Below are 16,730 nucleotides of genomic sequence, written 5' to 3' on the forward strand. Positions count from 1 at the left end.
ACCAGACCCTCTGATCGCTCTTTTTGGTATCACTGGAGAGGAAGATAAGCGTCTAACTCCAGCTAAACAGCGTCTGTTATCTTTTGCGACACTCCTGACCGGGCGTTCACTTTTACTCCAGTGGAAGGATTCCACGTCACCCACTCACGCCCAGTGGCTCAGAGATATCATGTCCTGTTTGTCCCTGGAGAAGATTCACTACTCAATCCGTTATTCAGACCTGAAATGTCAAAAGGTGTGGGGGCCCGAGTTCACTTTTTTCACGTACATTTATAGTTTGGTTCCCTTCTTATTTAATTATTTGTTTGTTTGTTTTCTTTTTCCTTTTTATTTCTTTTTTTGCAAGCAGAACCAAAAACTTCCAGCTCCATATTCTTTTTTGTTTGTTTGACTTTTTGTTTTTTCTCCTTTGTTTCAATGCCTGGCGTCTGGTCTTCCTAATGCACGTAAAATTGGCTTGAAGGCGGGGCGGGGAGGGGAGGGGCGGGGTGGGGCGGGTGCTATAGGGTTTATAAGGGGGTTATAAAACCTGTAGTGAAATATTACATGTCTACCCTGTTATATCCGTTTAAAATCAATGAAAATATTGTTGAAAAAAAATATTTTGTTCTATTTTCTTATAGTTTCAGCTATTTATTTCTTGTTAATTGTTCCTCATGTGTTGTTTTTTTGTTGTACTTTTAACATCCATAGTGATTTGGGATTCTGTATATGGCATTTAAAAAAGAATGCATTTTAGTACAATACAAATACATTAAAGAACCGCATATGTGTACTACTGAGCATTAACATGCTATTTTATTCAAACGTCCTTGCTGGAGTGTGTGACGCGACGTCGTGTGCAGGTGCGATGGATCGCGTACCCACCGATAGGGATGTTTTTTTTTTTGTTTTTTGAATGACAAGCTAAAATAAAATAGAAGTAACGAGGCTATTTTTAAAATGTAAGGAGTAGAAAGTACAGATAACTGCGTGAAATATATGGAGTACTGTTGAATTTTGTAAAAAACATTGCTACATTTTTGGATACATTAAGTTTTAAACAACTCTGGTTTAATCACGTGCAAGATGGACTTTAGATTTTGTACATTGGGTAGAACCTCTTCAACTGCATGTTAACACGAAACTCTAATCAATTACATGGCAGACTCGGTGTATTGAGACGTGTAGACGATCTGCTGAAGATCAGACCGAGTGTCAAAATGTGTGAGAAAGGTGATTTAAGTAATAGGCGGACCTGACAGGTATATTTCCCAAACTGCTGATCTACTGGGATTTTCACACAGAACCATCTGTAGGGTTTACAGCGAATGGTGTGAAAAAGATCCAGACTATCAAAATATCCCGTGAGTGCAGTTCTCTGGGTGAGAAAGCCTTGTTGATGCCAGAGGTTAGAAGAGAACGGCCAGACTGGCTCGAGCTGATAGAACGGCAACTTGGAACTCAGATACTGTAACCTCTTATTACAGCCGAGATATGCTAAAGAGCGGAGTCAGAAGTTGAAACATGAAAGCATGGTCCATCCTGCCATGTATCAGTGGTTCAGGCTGGTGGTGCTGCTATGGTGTAGGGGAGATTTTTTTGGCACTCTTTAAATTCCATCAGCCTACTGGACCAGAGTATTGTAGTATAAGCTGACCTTGTCCATCCCTTTATCACAGGATAACTCGCAATGTCACAAAGCCAAAATCATCTTACACATCACAGTGAGGTCACTGTACTCACACAGCCGTCCCAGGGACGACTCAATGTTTCCAGCACCTTCTGAAGGCAAACGGGGTCCATCCTGGTACTAGCTGTGTACAGATACTTTGTAGCAGAGGGTCAAAACACTTCCAATAATGTGATCCAACGCTCTCGTTTGTGTAACCATGCAAACAAAGTGTGTGTGAATCTGAACTGGTCAGCTACTCAACATTAATAATTAGTATAGTAAAATAGTATTAGGTGTTTACACAAATTTGTAAATAAATCATTTCCATGCTGCTTTCTGCACAATTAGTGTTTGCACTATTGTCACATAAAATTGCACATCATGACTGAACTCCAATTAACCTTTTATTTATATGTTGAACTATATACTCCTCTCTTGCAGTGTTCTTTTTCATTGCACTAGTAACTTAGTTCTCACATTACCCTGTGTACAGACCATATGGAGATATACAGTGTGGAATCTACAACCTGTCGGTTACTGTCTGGAATATGGATACCTGGAATTCCCTTCGGGATCAATAAATTGGGATCACTGTTGAAAGCAATTAAAGGAGAGGAGATCAAATTCAAATCATATCAGATCATAAATGTTCCTGATTGTAAAGTGGCCTTCATAAATAAGCTTTCAAAGCTACACACAGGTGAGAAGTAAATGAATGACAAATCAAAATATTTTAATCAAGCCATCAAGTTTATTGGCTCATTATTAACACACAAGTTGGAGGAAGTGTGTTTAGGACCACTCAGCAGTGGAGCCACCCCAGTCTCCAGCCTGAGCGGTGGGGGCTGCACTCCAATCCTCAGTGGCAGGCTGTGCACTCCAGTCCTCTGTGAAACACACAAGTAGTGTCAGAAATGTATTGTAAAGAAATTCTGGTCAAGATGTTACCAGTGTAACCCTTAGTGATGTTACTTACCAGAGTAACCCTCAGCGGTGTGGCCGGGCTTAGCAGCGACAACAGCAGCGGTGGCAGCAGCAGCTGTAGGGGAAACAGCAGACGAAGAAATTTAGGAAGATTTATTGGAACTGTGTGATGAAGGGACTACACACCCCAGTGGAACACATTCAGGGTACAAGGAAGTGGGCTGGGGTGTGGGGTCATGTTACACTGTGTTACACATCTGTGTTTCATAGGTTGCTGACCCTTACCCTCAATGCCAGCGGGGAACTGCTGTATGGGCACCGATGGGACGGGCACACCCTCAGACCAGTCAGGCACCTCGAGCTGAGCGATGTCGGCCACAGGAGCGGACCACTCGCCCTGGAACTCCTCCTTACCCACGGCCTTCTCTGCTGCAGCCTGCTCCTCCTTCTCAATCTGGACACAGGAGAGGGGACATCAACACCACACCATCTACACATCTCTAACCCTGACAATGAACTCCGGAAGGTAATCACTCACCTCTTCAGGATCTCTGTAGAAGTACAGATCAGGCATCACCTCCCATGGATGCTCACGGGAAATGGTACCACGCATCCTCAGCACCTCACGGGCCAACATCCACCACATCAGACCCACAGAGTGAGGACCCTACACACAAATACGCCAATTACATCACAGCACACCATGGGTGTCTCACATCAGGACCAAGTCACATCAATGTGAGGATATGTGTCCTGTACCTTGTTGTTGCAGGGGATGGCAATATCAACGTATCTGAGTGGAGAGTCAGTGTTGCACAGAGCGATGGTGGGGATGTTCACGTACGAAGCCTCAGTCAGAGGCTGGTGGTCAGCACGAGGGTCAGTCACGATCAGGAGGCGGGGCTCTCTGAAGGCAGCCTGAATCTGATTAGTAAATGTACCTGGTGTGAAGCGTCCGGCGAAGGTGGTGGCACCAGTGGCAGAGGCAAACTTAAGCACCGCCCTCTGAAAGACAACCAATCAGAAGGTCAGAAACATGTTAAAGTTTAACATTTTATCTGGAATAAAAACCTGATCCGTAACTGCAAAATAGAGTTCAAAAAGTGGCATTCAAGCCTAACTTTAGAAACCAATTTATTACAATGTGGCTCAGGTCACTATCAAACCCCAGTCATGGGACAGGAAGTCCTCATGGTGTTAGCGAAAACCCGGCCAGATCACTTTAGCACACCTCCGACACCCAGACACCAACGTTAGTGACGGGCTCTAACAGTGTGCAATCCCCCCACCCAGTACCCACTCCAGCCCTTTGGGCATGCGGTGTGCATCTACCTGGCCAGTGTTCCTGGAAGAAATGACACAAACATCAGCAGGGTTCTCAATAGCGACAATGGCGCGAGCAGCCAGCAGCAGCTTTTCCCATGTTTTCTTCAGGTTGATGATGTAAATGCCTGCAACACATACACGCGTGTTTAAAGTAACCAAACACCAATCCCAGTTAGTCACAGAATCCCAGAAATCTTAATGAGAAAATTAAACAGCCAGAACACGGCGAGGGTAACCATGGGTCCTAAAACTTTATTCATAGCTACTTCACCCCCTGCGCACCAGACTCCTTAAATACCCATGATCAACTAGTCTGTGTACAACATCCTTAAAGGAAACCCATGCACTTTCATTCTCCTGGGAGGTTGCAGCACAGACACACAGCTCACCGTCACTTTTTCTCTTGTAGACATACTGCTCCATCTGGAAGTCCAGGTTGGTTCCACCCAGATGGGTTCCTGCAGCGAGGAACTTCAGCACATCCTCCTCCTTCATCTGAAGGACATCCAGACCTCCGGACATCGTGACCACTTTCCCTGCGTAACGAGTTTAGTGGGAGAGCTGACAAGAGAAAAAAAAGTTAGAGACCGAATTCAGGTTCACGGTCACTGAATAAACGATCAGTGACTAAATGTGGCTCAGGTCACTATCAAACCCCAGTCATGGGACAGGAAGTCCTCATGGTGTTAGCGAAAACCCGGCCGGCTCACTCTAGCACACCTCCGACACCCAAACACCAACATTGGTGACGGGCTCTAACAGTGTGCACATACATGAACTGATCACAGTAATGACCAACTACATTTACTACAACATGGCCAATGATTCTGTACATTAATATTCAGGTGCACTTGAACATTAAATATAAATGACACTTCAGGACGATCACGAGTCTGTAACAAGACAAGCATTCAGTTTGTCCAAGAATCGGTCTCAGATTGACTAAGACATGAACACGTGTTTAAAAAGAAAGTTACACGAACGATTTTTCTGACTAAGAGACGTATTGCTAATACTTTAGTGTTTAGTTAAAAGGCTTCTGCATGAGTTACGGCGCCTGGATCAAAGTATTTAAACACCAGTACAGACAGGCGAGCCTCAAGTCTTTAACACAACACTTAAACAGACTCATAGCTCTGTAAACAATTGTTTAGATGTATGTTTTGATGAATGTTTACAGCAGGGAATGTATATTTTTACTGTACGAAAGCAGATAAACGGCTGTGATTAAAGTGTGAAGTGAAATGTTGAGCGGGAAACGACATGACGAGTCCTCCCTCCACAAAATCTACTTATAATAAATAATAATAATTAATTTAAGACGAAACAGACGGTTTGTCCTGCACTAAATGAGAGCAGGATCCTCGAAACCTTCCTGAGGTAACGGCCATGCTGACATGCTAACAGGCTAACGGCGCGCGCGCGAGAGCTCTTTCCTCTCAGGCCTAAAGTTTCCCTCAGTAAACCACAGCTGCGTTATAAACCCGACTTTCTGTCACCAAGTCTCATTAAACACTTCTTATCCCTCATAGAGTCACTTACAGACTCGGTGTTCGTGAATATTCAGCCTTAATATAAACTTTAAATCAGAAAACCGAGCTCACCACGAGACAACGCCGTATGGAGATCTTCACCTCACGGCAAAAAGAGAGAGGGAAAGGGAAATGACGTCATATTTATAGCAAGATGGGCAGATTCTTTTTCTTGCCTTTTCTTTAGGTCGTTCTTGCACACGGTACTGCCCCCTATTGTACTGGAGAGGATATATATAATATATACGCTTAAACGACTGTCTGTGTATATAGAACAAAATATAAAAAAAACTAAAAAAAATAATAGAAAAATATAAAAAATATATCTATACAATGAGAATAAAATAAAAAGATGATTTTAAATGGAAATAAGTGGAAATGGCCAGAAAGTATGAATGTGTGTGAGATGTCCATGATCTGCAATGTGCAATATATATACAGGTCCTTCTCAAAAAATTAGCATATTGGGATAAAGTTCATTATTTTCTGTAATGTACCGATAAACATTATACTTTCATATATTTTAGATTCATTAAACACAACTGAAGTAGTTCAAGCCTTTTATTGTTTTAATATTGATGATTTTGCCATACAGCTCATGAAAACCCAAAATTCCTATCTCAAAAAATAAGCATATCATGAAAAGGTTCTCTAAACGAGCTATTAACCTAATCATCTGAATCAACTAATTAACTCTAAACACCTGCAAAAGATTCCTGAGGCTTTTAAAAACTCCCAGCCTGGTTCATTACTCAAAACCGCAATCATGGGTAAGACTGCCGACCTGACTGCTGTCCAGAAGGCCATCATTGACACCCTCAACCAGGAGGGTAAGACACAGTAAGAAATTTCTGAAGGAATAGGCTGTTCCCAGAGTGCTTTATCAAGGCACCTCAGTGGGAAGTCTGTGGGAAGAGAAGAGAAGAGGTGACCGGACCCTGAGGAAGATTGTGGAGAAGGACCGATTCCAGACCTTGGGGGACCTGCGGAAGCAGTGGACTGAGTCTGGAGTAGAAACATCCAGAGCCACCGTGTACAGGCGTGTGCAGGAAATGGGCTACAGGTGCCGCATTCCCCAGGTCAAGCCACTTTTGAACCAGAAACAGCGGCAGAAGCGCCTGACCTGGGCTACAGAGAAGCAGTACTGGACTGTTGCTCAGTGGTCCAAAGTACTTTTTTTCGGATGAAAGCAAATTTTGCATGTCATTCGGAAATCAAGGTGCCAGAGTCTGGAGGAAGACTGGGGAGAGGGAAATGCCAAAATGCCTGAAGTCCAGTGTCAAGTACCCACAGTCAGTGATGGTCTGAGGTGCCATGTCAGCTGCTGGTGGTTGGTCCACTGGGTTTTATCAAGGGCAGGGTCAATGCAGCTAGCTATCAGGAGATTTTGGAGCACTTCATGCTTCCATCTGCTGAAAAGCTTTATGGAGATGATTTCCTTTTTCAGCACGACCTGGCACCTGCTCACAGTGCCAAAACCACTGGTAAATGGTTTACTGACCATGGTATTACTGTGCTCAATTGGCCTGCCAACTCTTCTGACCTGAACCTCATAGAGAATCTGTGGGATATTATGAAGAGAAAGTTGAGAGACGCAAGACCCAACACTCTGGATGAGCTTAAGGCCGCTATCGAAGCATCCTGGGCCTCCAAACCACCTCAGCAGTGCCACAGGCTGATTGCCTCCATGCCACGCCGCATTGAAGCAGTCATTTCTGCAAAAGGATTCCCGACCAAGTATTGAGTGCAGAACTGAACATAATTATTTAAAGGTTGACTATTTTTTGTATTAAAAACACTTTTCTTTTATTGGTCGGATGAAATATGCAAATTTTTTTTTAGATAGGAATTTTGGGTTTTCATGAGCTGTATGCCAAAATCATCAATATTAAAACAATTAAAAGGCTTAACCTACTTTAGTTGTGTGTAATGAATCTAAAATATATGAACGTATAATGTTTATCGGTACATTACAGAAAATAATGAACTTTATCACAATATGCTAATTTTTTGAGAAGGACCTATATATACACACACAGCATATAATATAAAAAATCTTTCTAATTTAACATATATATAAACATGATTTATAATTTACTACCTTAGCTATTAAGTATTTTCTCCATTTATTAAAAGTGTTTACCACAAATGTGTTGTTTAATTATTTGCTACGCTGCTGTTTTACTTTCTTTCTAAACTACACACCAATTACTGATGGATATGTAATTGTAAAGTAACAAAGTACAAAATACATGTTCATAAAAAAAAATAAATCAGACAGGTTGCATATGAAAACAGACCAAATTTATTCACATGTAAACAAACCAGGAGGCACAGCATTAGCAGTAAATACCAGCAAGATAAAGTGAAGCTATTAAAGTACAGCAATCAAGCGGGGAGACTGAAGGCAAGCTAGAGTCTGTCTGGCAAAGAAACAAAAGTAAACATAGACACACGTGTAAATCTGTGCGAGTGTGTACGGTGCATGTCTGACGATTTACTCACAGCACAGACCTGAAGCAGACCAAATGAAATGCAGGTTAAGTGTGTGTTAAATATCACAACATGTTACAGAACTGATTATCGACACACACACACGGTGCAGAGGCTCCTCCTGAATTAAAGTGCATTCACAAACCACAAGTGTGTGACCTGTACATTCAGTCACAATATACATACACACACCGACATTAAAGCTTTCAGCTTATTCTTGTACATCCTACACATTACAGTATTCATTAATAATAAAAAAAATTGTTTAGAGGTTTTTTGACCAAGTTTACAGTCTTTAAAAGAGCATAAACACACCCAAAAGTCTACAGTAAAGAGGCATCGTTAGAATGTGAAGGATTATGGGAAATGTGATACCTCCTTCATGATGTTCTGAATGGGTTCTGTATCTCTGATGTTTCTCAGCTGATGAACCTGAGACTCTGATTTCACAGCTCATGTAAAAAGCCTTATTTACAGTATTTTTACTTCGGTGTATTTTAGAATGGAGTGAATTGGTTCTGATCATCTAAAGAGAGAAAAAAGCCTCCATATAATTTTTAAGCATTTAACACTAGTCCAGTCAAGCGATATAAAACTGCTCAAACTCAGATCAACCGAGTTTATTATAAAACAATCATCTGCATTATTGTTAATTATGCATGTTAAATCTGTGATTCTTGTACCTTTTTTGGTTTGTCTGATGGTTATTATTTCTATAATTTTTAAATAGGCTTTACAGGTTGATTTTACTAAAGTGTAGAGACGGAGTGACAGCAGGCATAGGTGCAACACTGCATGGGGAGGCGGAGTCTTTGCAGTGACAACAGTGGGTGGAGCCTGTTTCATAATGTAGGACACAGAGGCGGAGCTTGTTCAGTGATCTTGCTTAACATCAACAGACTTAACTTACTCAACAATTTCTCCAGGAGTGTATAAATAAATACTTAGAGAGGGTTTCATTTGAGGGAGTGTGTGTGTGTGTGTGTGTGTGTGTGTGTGTTTTCAGGATTTGAGACCCATAAGTGCCATAAGCTCTTCATACACAGTCCAGGCCATCGCAGCCATCAGAGTTCTCCTCAATAAGCGCGGAACTGCACCTCGGAAAAAACCTACAACTCCATGCTCCTGAGTGTGTGTGTGTGTGTGTGTGTGTGTGTGTGTGTGTTGGGGGGAGAAACAAAGTTCATATTCAGTTTAAGAATTATACTGTATAGTTAACATAATGTGTGTGTGTGTGTGTGTGTGTGTGAGCTACTCACGGTGTAGATGAGCTGCAGTGTGCGGTGTGTTGTGCAGTAGCGCGTCGGATCGACCTGCATGTGTGTTTTCACCACGTCGGCCGGCTGCGTCACCACAGACGCCAAGATCCCAGCTAACACACCGCAACTGAAATTCAGCACAGGAGCCAGACCTGACGATCCCAACTCTGACACACACACACACACACACACACACACACACACACACACACGTGAGAACACCATCGCATGTCCACAGGAAAATGAGCATCATAGTCAAATACTTCTTAGGACCACACACACACACACACACACACACACACACAGACCCATAGAGACATATAGAGACACAAAGAGACAGATACACACACACACAGACACACTCGCACTCTCTCGCACACACACACACTCACTCACTTGCTCGCACACACACAGAGACGCACACACACAGAGACGCACACACATACACAGACGCACAGAGACGCACACACAGACCCAGACACACACAGAGACTCGGACACACACACACAGAGACTCGGACACACACACACAGAGACTCGGACACACACACACAGAGACTCGGACACACACACACACACAGACAGACACACACAAGCCCAATCCCAATTCTATTTTCTACCCCTTCCCTTACCCCTTCCCCTACCCCTTCCCCTACCCCTTACCCCTTCCCCTACCCCTCGCCCCTTCCCCTTGTCCCTTAAAACGAAGTGGAAAGGGGAAGGGTTAAAATATTTCCCCTAAGAAATGGGACACCACTACAACACTGTTATACGTCATCATACGTATCCGTTCATTTACATGTACACATACAGTATGGCCGTAAGCAAAACAAACACTGCGTTATCAAAAGCTCTGCAAACTGCCGTGCTACTGAACTTTTATATTTGTTTGTAGCAGTAAAGTGTATATGACATAAAAATATATTTTTGTAATATTGCGCAATCGGTGCTATCCGCTAGCAAACTTTAGCAGGTTTTTTTGCAAACGTTTTTTTACAAAACATCACCATAAACACAAACACAAGACTAAAATTAATATACATATAATCAAAACTTGTCATAAAAATCCCTATTAATGGCAAAAAATCGTTAAATTTACGGGTCTGCTCGCTCGAGTGAGCGGCCATGTTGAAAATTTCGTTAGCCCTTCGTTTGAAGTGAGGTCCCGAAAAATCTTCGTTTGGAGGGCTATCTGGCCCTTCCCCTTACCCCTACCCCTCCAACCAAAAGAGAAATGAGACACCCCTACCCCTTCACGTGAACGCGCCAAACGGAGGGGTAGGGGTAAGTGTAGGGGTAAGGGGTAGAATTGGGATTGGGCTAAAGACACACACACACAGACAGACACACACAGACAGACACACACACAGACAGACACACACACAGACAGACAGACACACAGACAGACAGACACACAGACAGACAGACAGACACACAGACAGACAGACACACAGACAGACAGACAGACACACACACAGACAGACAGACACACACACAGACAGACAGACACACACACAGACAGACAGACACACAGACACAGACAGACAGACACACAGACACAGACAGACAGACACACACACAGACAGACAGACACACAGACACAGACAGACAGACACACAGACACAGACAGACAGACACACAGACACACAGACACAGACACACACACACACTCACCGTGCGGTAGCGCCCTCTTGCTCTGACTGTAGATCATGACGTAGATGCCGGAGAACGGAGCGTCTCTGAGCAGCGTAGCCGTGAGACCCGAGTACAGAGCCCTCGGCCCCTCCTTCTCACACACACTCCTCAACGCTCCACGCACACTGCTGTAGTTATACTGCCCACTCTGAAACACACACACACACACACACGGCAGCTATAAACGCTGTTTCCCCTCAACAGTAGGGCTGCAACTAACGATTATTTTAATAATCAATTAATCTGTAGATTATGTTTTACGATTAATCGGATTTTTAAAAAAAAGAAAAAAATTCATTCCCAACCCTTTATTTAAAAACAGATTTTTTTTTTATTTTTTTTTAAGTGCACAAACATGTTCCTCCTCGAGCTGTTATAATAATAATAAAAATAAAATTAAAATGGAGTAACAAAAAACATAGACATGTATGCTTTACATCTTCCAAATAGATATAGCGGAAGCGGCTCGTATTCCAAAACACTCGAAAACCAAATTTATTTTTTAAAAACACACTAACGGAATCACTGCTGTAAAGTAAAAATAAAACAAATTAACCTGAACTTTACCTTTAAAAAGACAGAGCAGTGTCTGTGTACAGCAGAGTGTGTGTGTGTGTGTGTGTGTGTGTGTGTGTCTGTGAAGGCGTAAGTGGGAGGGGTCTGTGTGTGTGAGGCACGGTGTCCAATGACGCGCACACACAAAGAGCAGGCTAAGCCTTGAGCAGAGAGAGAACATGGATTTTTAACCTCTCTAATGAGACTTGCTTTTGCTTTACACACGCGCTGTACACACACACATACAGACACAAAATAAAATATGTTTCACACACACACACACACACGTGGTCACAGTGTTATAGTAAACAGTACACGCGCACATGGATGTTGATTATACCAGTAAGAGACGGGCACTAAGACCCAGCAGCCTCCGCCGTGTATCTTTCCTCTACCTCCGCTCGGATTTAAATTTTTTTTGCTCCGCCCCGTCTATGAGGCGCCGAATTCTGCTAGCATCAGTGCGCAAGACCGAGTGTGTTCGCTCCGCGCTCAACTCAAGTTTTTTTTTTTTAATAATCAAATGTCTCTGCGTCGTGCAACACAACAAAACGATTATGAAATTCGTTGTCAACGCTTTTAGTAATCAATTTTTATCTATTTTATCGATTCGTTGTTGCAGCCCTACTCAACTGTCTCTGTTTATTCTCTCTCTTATGAAAAACTATACATAAAAGAAATAATCATGTGACTGAGAGACCGCAGTGAGGCGTACACTCCTCTGTCCCGAACATCACAGCGCTCACACTGGAGACTCCTTACACTCACGTTTCACACACACACACATACACACACATTACCATACATTTACCTTGGAAACCATGAGATAACAGAGTGCGTTAATATAAACCTGCGTTACTGTCAGAGCCGCTGTTACAGAGAACTAATCAACACTCTCTGACCAACCCGAGTGCAGAATTCAGTAGCAGCTTGTCTGTGTGTCTATGTGTGTTTGTGTGTGTGTGTGTGTGTATATGTGTGTGTGAGCAGACCTCAAAGCGTGTTTTGATGACAGTAAACGGCAGCATGGTGACTCCAGCCACACAGCGCGCCGCCGCTCCCAGTAACACCGACTCACACGCACCCGGCGCTCGCTGCTCGAAAAAATACTGCTTCAGGGAGTAGAATGTGCTGAAATAGATCCCTACACCGGGGATACAGCGCACGAACGACTGGAGAGAGAGAGAGAGACAGGGGTAAGTGTGAAAATATTAAAATAGAAGAAGAGATGGGTAAAAGAGGGGCGGTGCTGACCGGAGACACGCCCTTCCACAGGCCAAAGAGTCTTTCAGTCCGGACCACTGTGATGAACACACGCAGCATCCCCAACCTCGCACCACTGCAGGACAGAGGGGGACGGGACAGAGAGGGACAGGACAGAGGGGGACGGGACAAAAGAAGAGGTTTAATCCCATCTCTTAAATCAGATTTCCACAGTGACATTTTTACACACTCACCCCACACACACACCCCACACTAGGGCTGTAGCTATTGAATATTTTAGTAATAGAGTATTCCACCAAAAATTCAATCAATTAATCGGATAAAATGTACTTTTGCTTAATTAAACGGCAATGTAAAATATATATAAGAGAAAAAAGACTTATTGTTTTTCTTTTTAGAAAAATCTACTTTTATTTTTTAAATGCATACAGCATTTTATCAAAAATAAACATTGTCATTATTCACAGTACAAGTAATTCCCTATACCCCTGTCTCACCTCGCGGTTGGACTCGCGGTGAGATGTGGTGTTAAGCACCGTGAGCCGCTGCAACTGCCCGCCAACTTTCAGTGAAGTTCTGCAAGGTCCGCGAGCTTCCGCGAGGTCCGCCAAAAAATGTAAACATGTTTAAACAGGTTTTTAAGGCGGCTTAAACGTGTTCAATTTTTCGCGGTGAAAGATGGAAACGTAATCGCGGCAAAACCCGCAGTAAATCATGATACATGGTACTTCCGGTCACTGCCCGAAACCGCGTAAGTGAGACTAGGGGTATTAAAGTTGACTGAGATGAATTAAGTGCATTACAGTGCCATACATTTTTATTGATTTCTCAGATGCAAAAACTGAAAAAAAAAGATATTTCAAATGACTTAACGTATCAAAAAAACTAAGACACACATTGGAATAAATAATTATACAAAAAACACTCCGTTGTGTCTCCTTATGCTTTGTGGGTGACGTAAGCGCTTCTTCTTCGTCTGCGTTTGTATCCGGAAGCGCACTTTGTTAAAAGTGCGCAGTCAACAAATAATTGCGCAAAAACATAATGCAAGCTTTTAAAATTAATTAAAAGAAGCTTCGAGGCAGCAGATTTTGCCTCAATCATTATTTGTAATTGAATTTCTCGAGTTACTTGAGGAATGGTTTCAGCCCTACTCCACACCCATTACAGCACCCTGCTCATCATTACATTTTAAACACATCTATACACACTATAACACAGTCTCACTACAGAAACTAATTCTGACACACAAGAATTTAACACAGGAATGTTTAATATGTGTGTGGGTTTGTGTGCACGCGAGTGTGTGTGTGTTTGAGAGTGTGTGAGAGTGTGTTCTAACCCAGGCTGTGTGCTGTTCTGTAGAGTCTGCAGTCGTGTCTTTACCAGATCCAGTGGCTGGAACAGTAACGTGGAGCAGGTTCCACTGAGAGAACCGCACATGAACGCCTTCAGCGCCGGGTGAGCCTGCGGGGGAAGGAGGAGGGGGGAGGGGGGAGTGAGAGAGGGATGTGAACCCGAGTCAGCAGCGTTTAGTATTTAAACTGATAATTACACTGTCTCATTTGCATAATGACACACTAAATATAGAAAACCTCTGATCTCTCTCTCTCTCTCTCATGCACACACACACACACACACACACACACACACACACGCAGTGAATGTAATAAAGACGTAGACGGTCCAGTGTCTTAGGCAAACATGCGTGCACACACACACACACACTTACCTTGCTGTGTGTTTTGGGTTGTGTTTTTTTTCTCCTGCATTGCTCTCTCTCTACATCACATCAATGCAAACAACACACACACACACCTGTCTGTCTGCTTACTTGTCCTTGTCCCATTCCTTCACCCTGTCTCACTTCAGATAATCAGTAAGCTTTTCTCTCTCTCTCTCTCTCTCTCCCACGTGTCTCTTTTCCTCTCTTCCTTCCTCCCCTCTGTTTATCTCTTTTTGTCTTCCAGTGCAGCTGTGTCTGCTTTAATCCTTCAGCTCTAAGACTTCTCTCTCACACACACACACTTCGCTCTTTTTATCTCTATCTGCCACATTGTGTCTCTTCAAATCACTGTGACTCATGTAGTTGCTGCAGGTCTCTAAATGTGTGTGTGTGTGTGTGTGTGGCTTACAGTCTGTCACTGTAAATTTAGTGTAACATTTGGCTTTTTGCGTTGTGCTGTGTTCCTAATCCCTCACTGTGGTTCTCTACAGCACACGCCACTGCTGATTGGTCGGTTAACACACACTATGACATCATCAGGTGGCAGTTTAACTTTAAGATCCTAGGGCTGGAGGTGATGAAGGTGATAAAGCTGAAGGTCAGAGTGTGTGGGCAACATTGCACTGCTGTGTTTTAACAACATCATCCGAACAGGAGGCAGATTCTCTCTCTCTCTCTCTCTCTCTCAAACACACACACACACACACACACACACTGTGCAGCCAGTACGAGTCAGTGGATCTGGTGTTAGATGCAGCACACAGCTTCAACTCACCAGAGCCACGTCCATAGCTGATGATGATGATGATGAAGGAGGGGGGTGTGATGGAGAGGAAGTGCTCGGCCCCCTCCGCTCTGCTCTCTCTCTTGCCGTTGTGCTGTTTCTCACAGTGTGACCCTTGACCCTGGAAGCACAGACGCAGACTTTTACACTAAATACACAACAAGATCAAGATTGTATGTGTGTGTGTGTGTGTGTGTGTGTAGTTAAGGATTCTAATTCTATGCAGATTCCTAATGCAGTTTCTTAAGCACCTACCCACCAAACAACACACACACACACACTCACACACTCAGAGTGGTCCTCTCCGCTAGACAAAATAATGCATCGGGACACACAAAGACAGACACACACAAGAACACAGTAGAACTGCAGGTGTAGAACATGTTACTGAGGCACCTCAGGGTAACATGAGGGTGAGCTGAGGGGGTTAGGGTGAGCTGAGGGTGGAGGGGGTTAGGGTGGAGCTGAGGGTGTGTTGAGGGTGGAGGGGGTTAGGGTGTGTTGAGGGTGAAGCTGAGGGGTTTAGGGTGAGCTGAGGGTGGAGTTGAGGGGTTTAGGGTGGAGCTGAGGGTGGAGGGGGTTAGGGTGTGTTGAGGGTGGAGGGGGTTAGGGTGTGTTGAGGGTGGAGTTGAGGGGTTTAGGGTGTGTTGAGGGTGGAGGGGGTTAGGGTGGAGCTGAGGGTGGAGGGGTTAGGGTGAGTGTTAAGAAGTGATGGATTTGAGTTTACCTGAGTTTTTCCCTGATTAAGGGCTGGAGGTGATGAAGCTGTTGATGAAGCTGAAGGTCAGAGTGTGTGAGCAGTTGATGAACATGACGTCACAGCTGCAGGCTGGAGCTCCAGGTCCTCAGGACATGTCCTCAGGTGTCCACATGTGGAGCTGAAGGTTATAACCTGCTCACTCTGAGGGAACTGAAGCCGGGTACATGACGCTTACGGAGCTAAAGCTAACGGCTAATACGCGCTAAACTTACACACACACACACACACACAGAGGATTAGAGTCGAACACAAACTCTCGCTTCTCCCCCACTCTGATTCTAAACCGCTCTTTAAATAAAAATATAAAGTTTATACTGTAAACGCTTCCTGAATCAGAGCTCTCACACTCTCTCTCAACTGCGTTTGGGTCGCTACACCCGCACTGCGCATGCGCATACCTTCACGCGAGCCTCTTAGGCATCCGCTATGCGCATGCGCACCTCGCTCCCCGCTGAGCCGTCAGGTCTGTAGCCGGTTTCGGCCGGATTTTTTTTCAGCTGAAGCGACATCTAACCCGCGCGCGCCGCCTGCCGGAGAATCGCCGCAGGCACGCGCACAGCACAGTGGAATGTGACGCGCGCTTCAAAGCACCAATCAGGAAGAGGCCAGATATGGTTACGTCATCAATAGTTACGTTCTATTAGCAGTTGTGTAAAAACGTGCATCTAAAATAGTCTTTTTATATATATGTGTAAAAACAGAACATCTGCTATATAAAGGATGAGTTCCTATGCTTTGAGAGATCATAAACTCATCCTTTTAAGTTTTACAAAGCTTTAAGTTAAATTCCCACAAGCTG

At 43.7% G+C, this 16,730-nt stretch overlaps 2 protein-coding genes and 2 non-coding genes across 4 annotated transcripts; all 4 read right to left on the reverse strand.

The window, feature by feature from the left end:
- Positions 1 to 2,385: 2,385 nt before the first annotated feature.
- rpsa (ribosomal protein SA) lies at positions 2,386 to 5,571 on the reverse strand. Its single transcript, XM_053497620.1, has 8 exons — positions 5,509 to 5,571; positions 4,294 to 4,465; positions 3,911 to 4,029; positions 3,338 to 3,583; positions 3,117 to 3,245; positions 2,864 to 3,032; positions 2,631 to 2,693; positions 2,386 to 2,541 (listed from the first exon to the last, which is right to left on the reverse strand). The coding sequence occupies exons 2-8, from the start codon at positions 4,424 to 4,426 to the stop codon at positions 2,447 to 2,449; spliced, it is 954 nt and encodes a 317-aa protein (XP_053353595.1). The 5' UTR covers positions 4,427 to 4,465; positions 5,509 to 5,571; the 3' UTR covers positions 2,386 to 2,446.
- On the reverse strand, positions 3,719 to 3,859 carry LOC128527279 (small nucleolar RNA SNORA62/SNORA6 family). The gene has a single exon (XR_008360859.1). It is a non-coding gene; the product is annotated as a small nucleolar RNA SNORA62/SNORA6 family (small nucleolar RNA).
- LOC128527280 (small nucleolar RNA SNORA62/SNORA6 family) lies at positions 4,534 to 4,674 on the reverse strand. Its single transcript, XR_008360860.1, has one exon. It is a non-coding gene; the product is annotated as a small nucleolar RNA SNORA62/SNORA6 family (small nucleolar RNA).
- A 2,152-nt stretch (positions 5,572 to 7,723) lies between the features above and the next one.
- Positions 7,724 to 16,320, reverse strand: slc25a38b (solute carrier family 25 member 38b). Its single transcript, XM_053498896.1, has 8 exons — positions 15,899 to 16,320; positions 15,163 to 15,292; positions 14,004 to 14,128; positions 12,692 to 12,776; positions 12,430 to 12,609; positions 10,862 to 11,030; positions 9,189 to 9,355; positions 7,724 to 9,054 (listed from the first exon to the last, which is right to left on the reverse strand). Exons 2-8 carry the CDS (start codon positions 15,175 to 15,177, stop codon positions 8,932 to 8,934), a joined length of 864 nt encoding a protein of 287 aa, XP_053354871.1. The 5' UTR covers positions 15,178 to 15,292; positions 15,899 to 16,320; the 3' UTR covers positions 7,724 to 8,931.
- Positions 16,321 to 16,730: the final 410 nt, after the last annotated feature.

The sequence above is a fragment of the Clarias gariepinus genome, chromosome 6, assembly GCF_024256425.1.
Source record: "Clarias gariepinus isolate MV-2021 ecotype Netherlands chromosome 6, CGAR_prim_01v2, whole genome shotgun sequence".
Lineage (NCBI taxonomy): Eukaryota > Metazoa > Chordata > Actinopteri > Siluriformes > Clariidae > Clarias > Clarias gariepinus.

Bases quoted from the DNA above. Each gene is read 5' to 3' on its own strand.
- rpsa (XM_053497620.1), bottom strand. From the start codon at position 4,426: ATGTCCGGAGGTCTGGATGTCCTTCAGATGAAGGAGGAGGATGTGCTG. The intron at 4,030-4,293 runs GTGAGCTGTGTG...TATGTGTTGCAG, and splicing joins CTACAAGAGAAAAAGTGACG to GCATTTACATCATCAACCTG. The intron at 2,542-2,630 runs GTAAGTAACATC...TGTGTTTCACAG, and splicing joins CACCGCTGAGGGTTACTCTG to AGGACTGGAGTGCACAGCCT.
- slc25a38b (XM_053498896.1), bottom strand. The intron at 12,610-12,691 runs GTCAGCACCGCC...CTCTCTCTCCAG, and splicing joins TGTGGAAGGGCGTGTCTCCG to TCGTTCGTGCGCTGTATCCC. The intron at 9,055-9,188 runs GTGAGTAGCTCA...ACACACACTCAG, and splicing joins CACTGCAGCTCATCTACACC to GAGCATGGAGTTGTAGGTTT.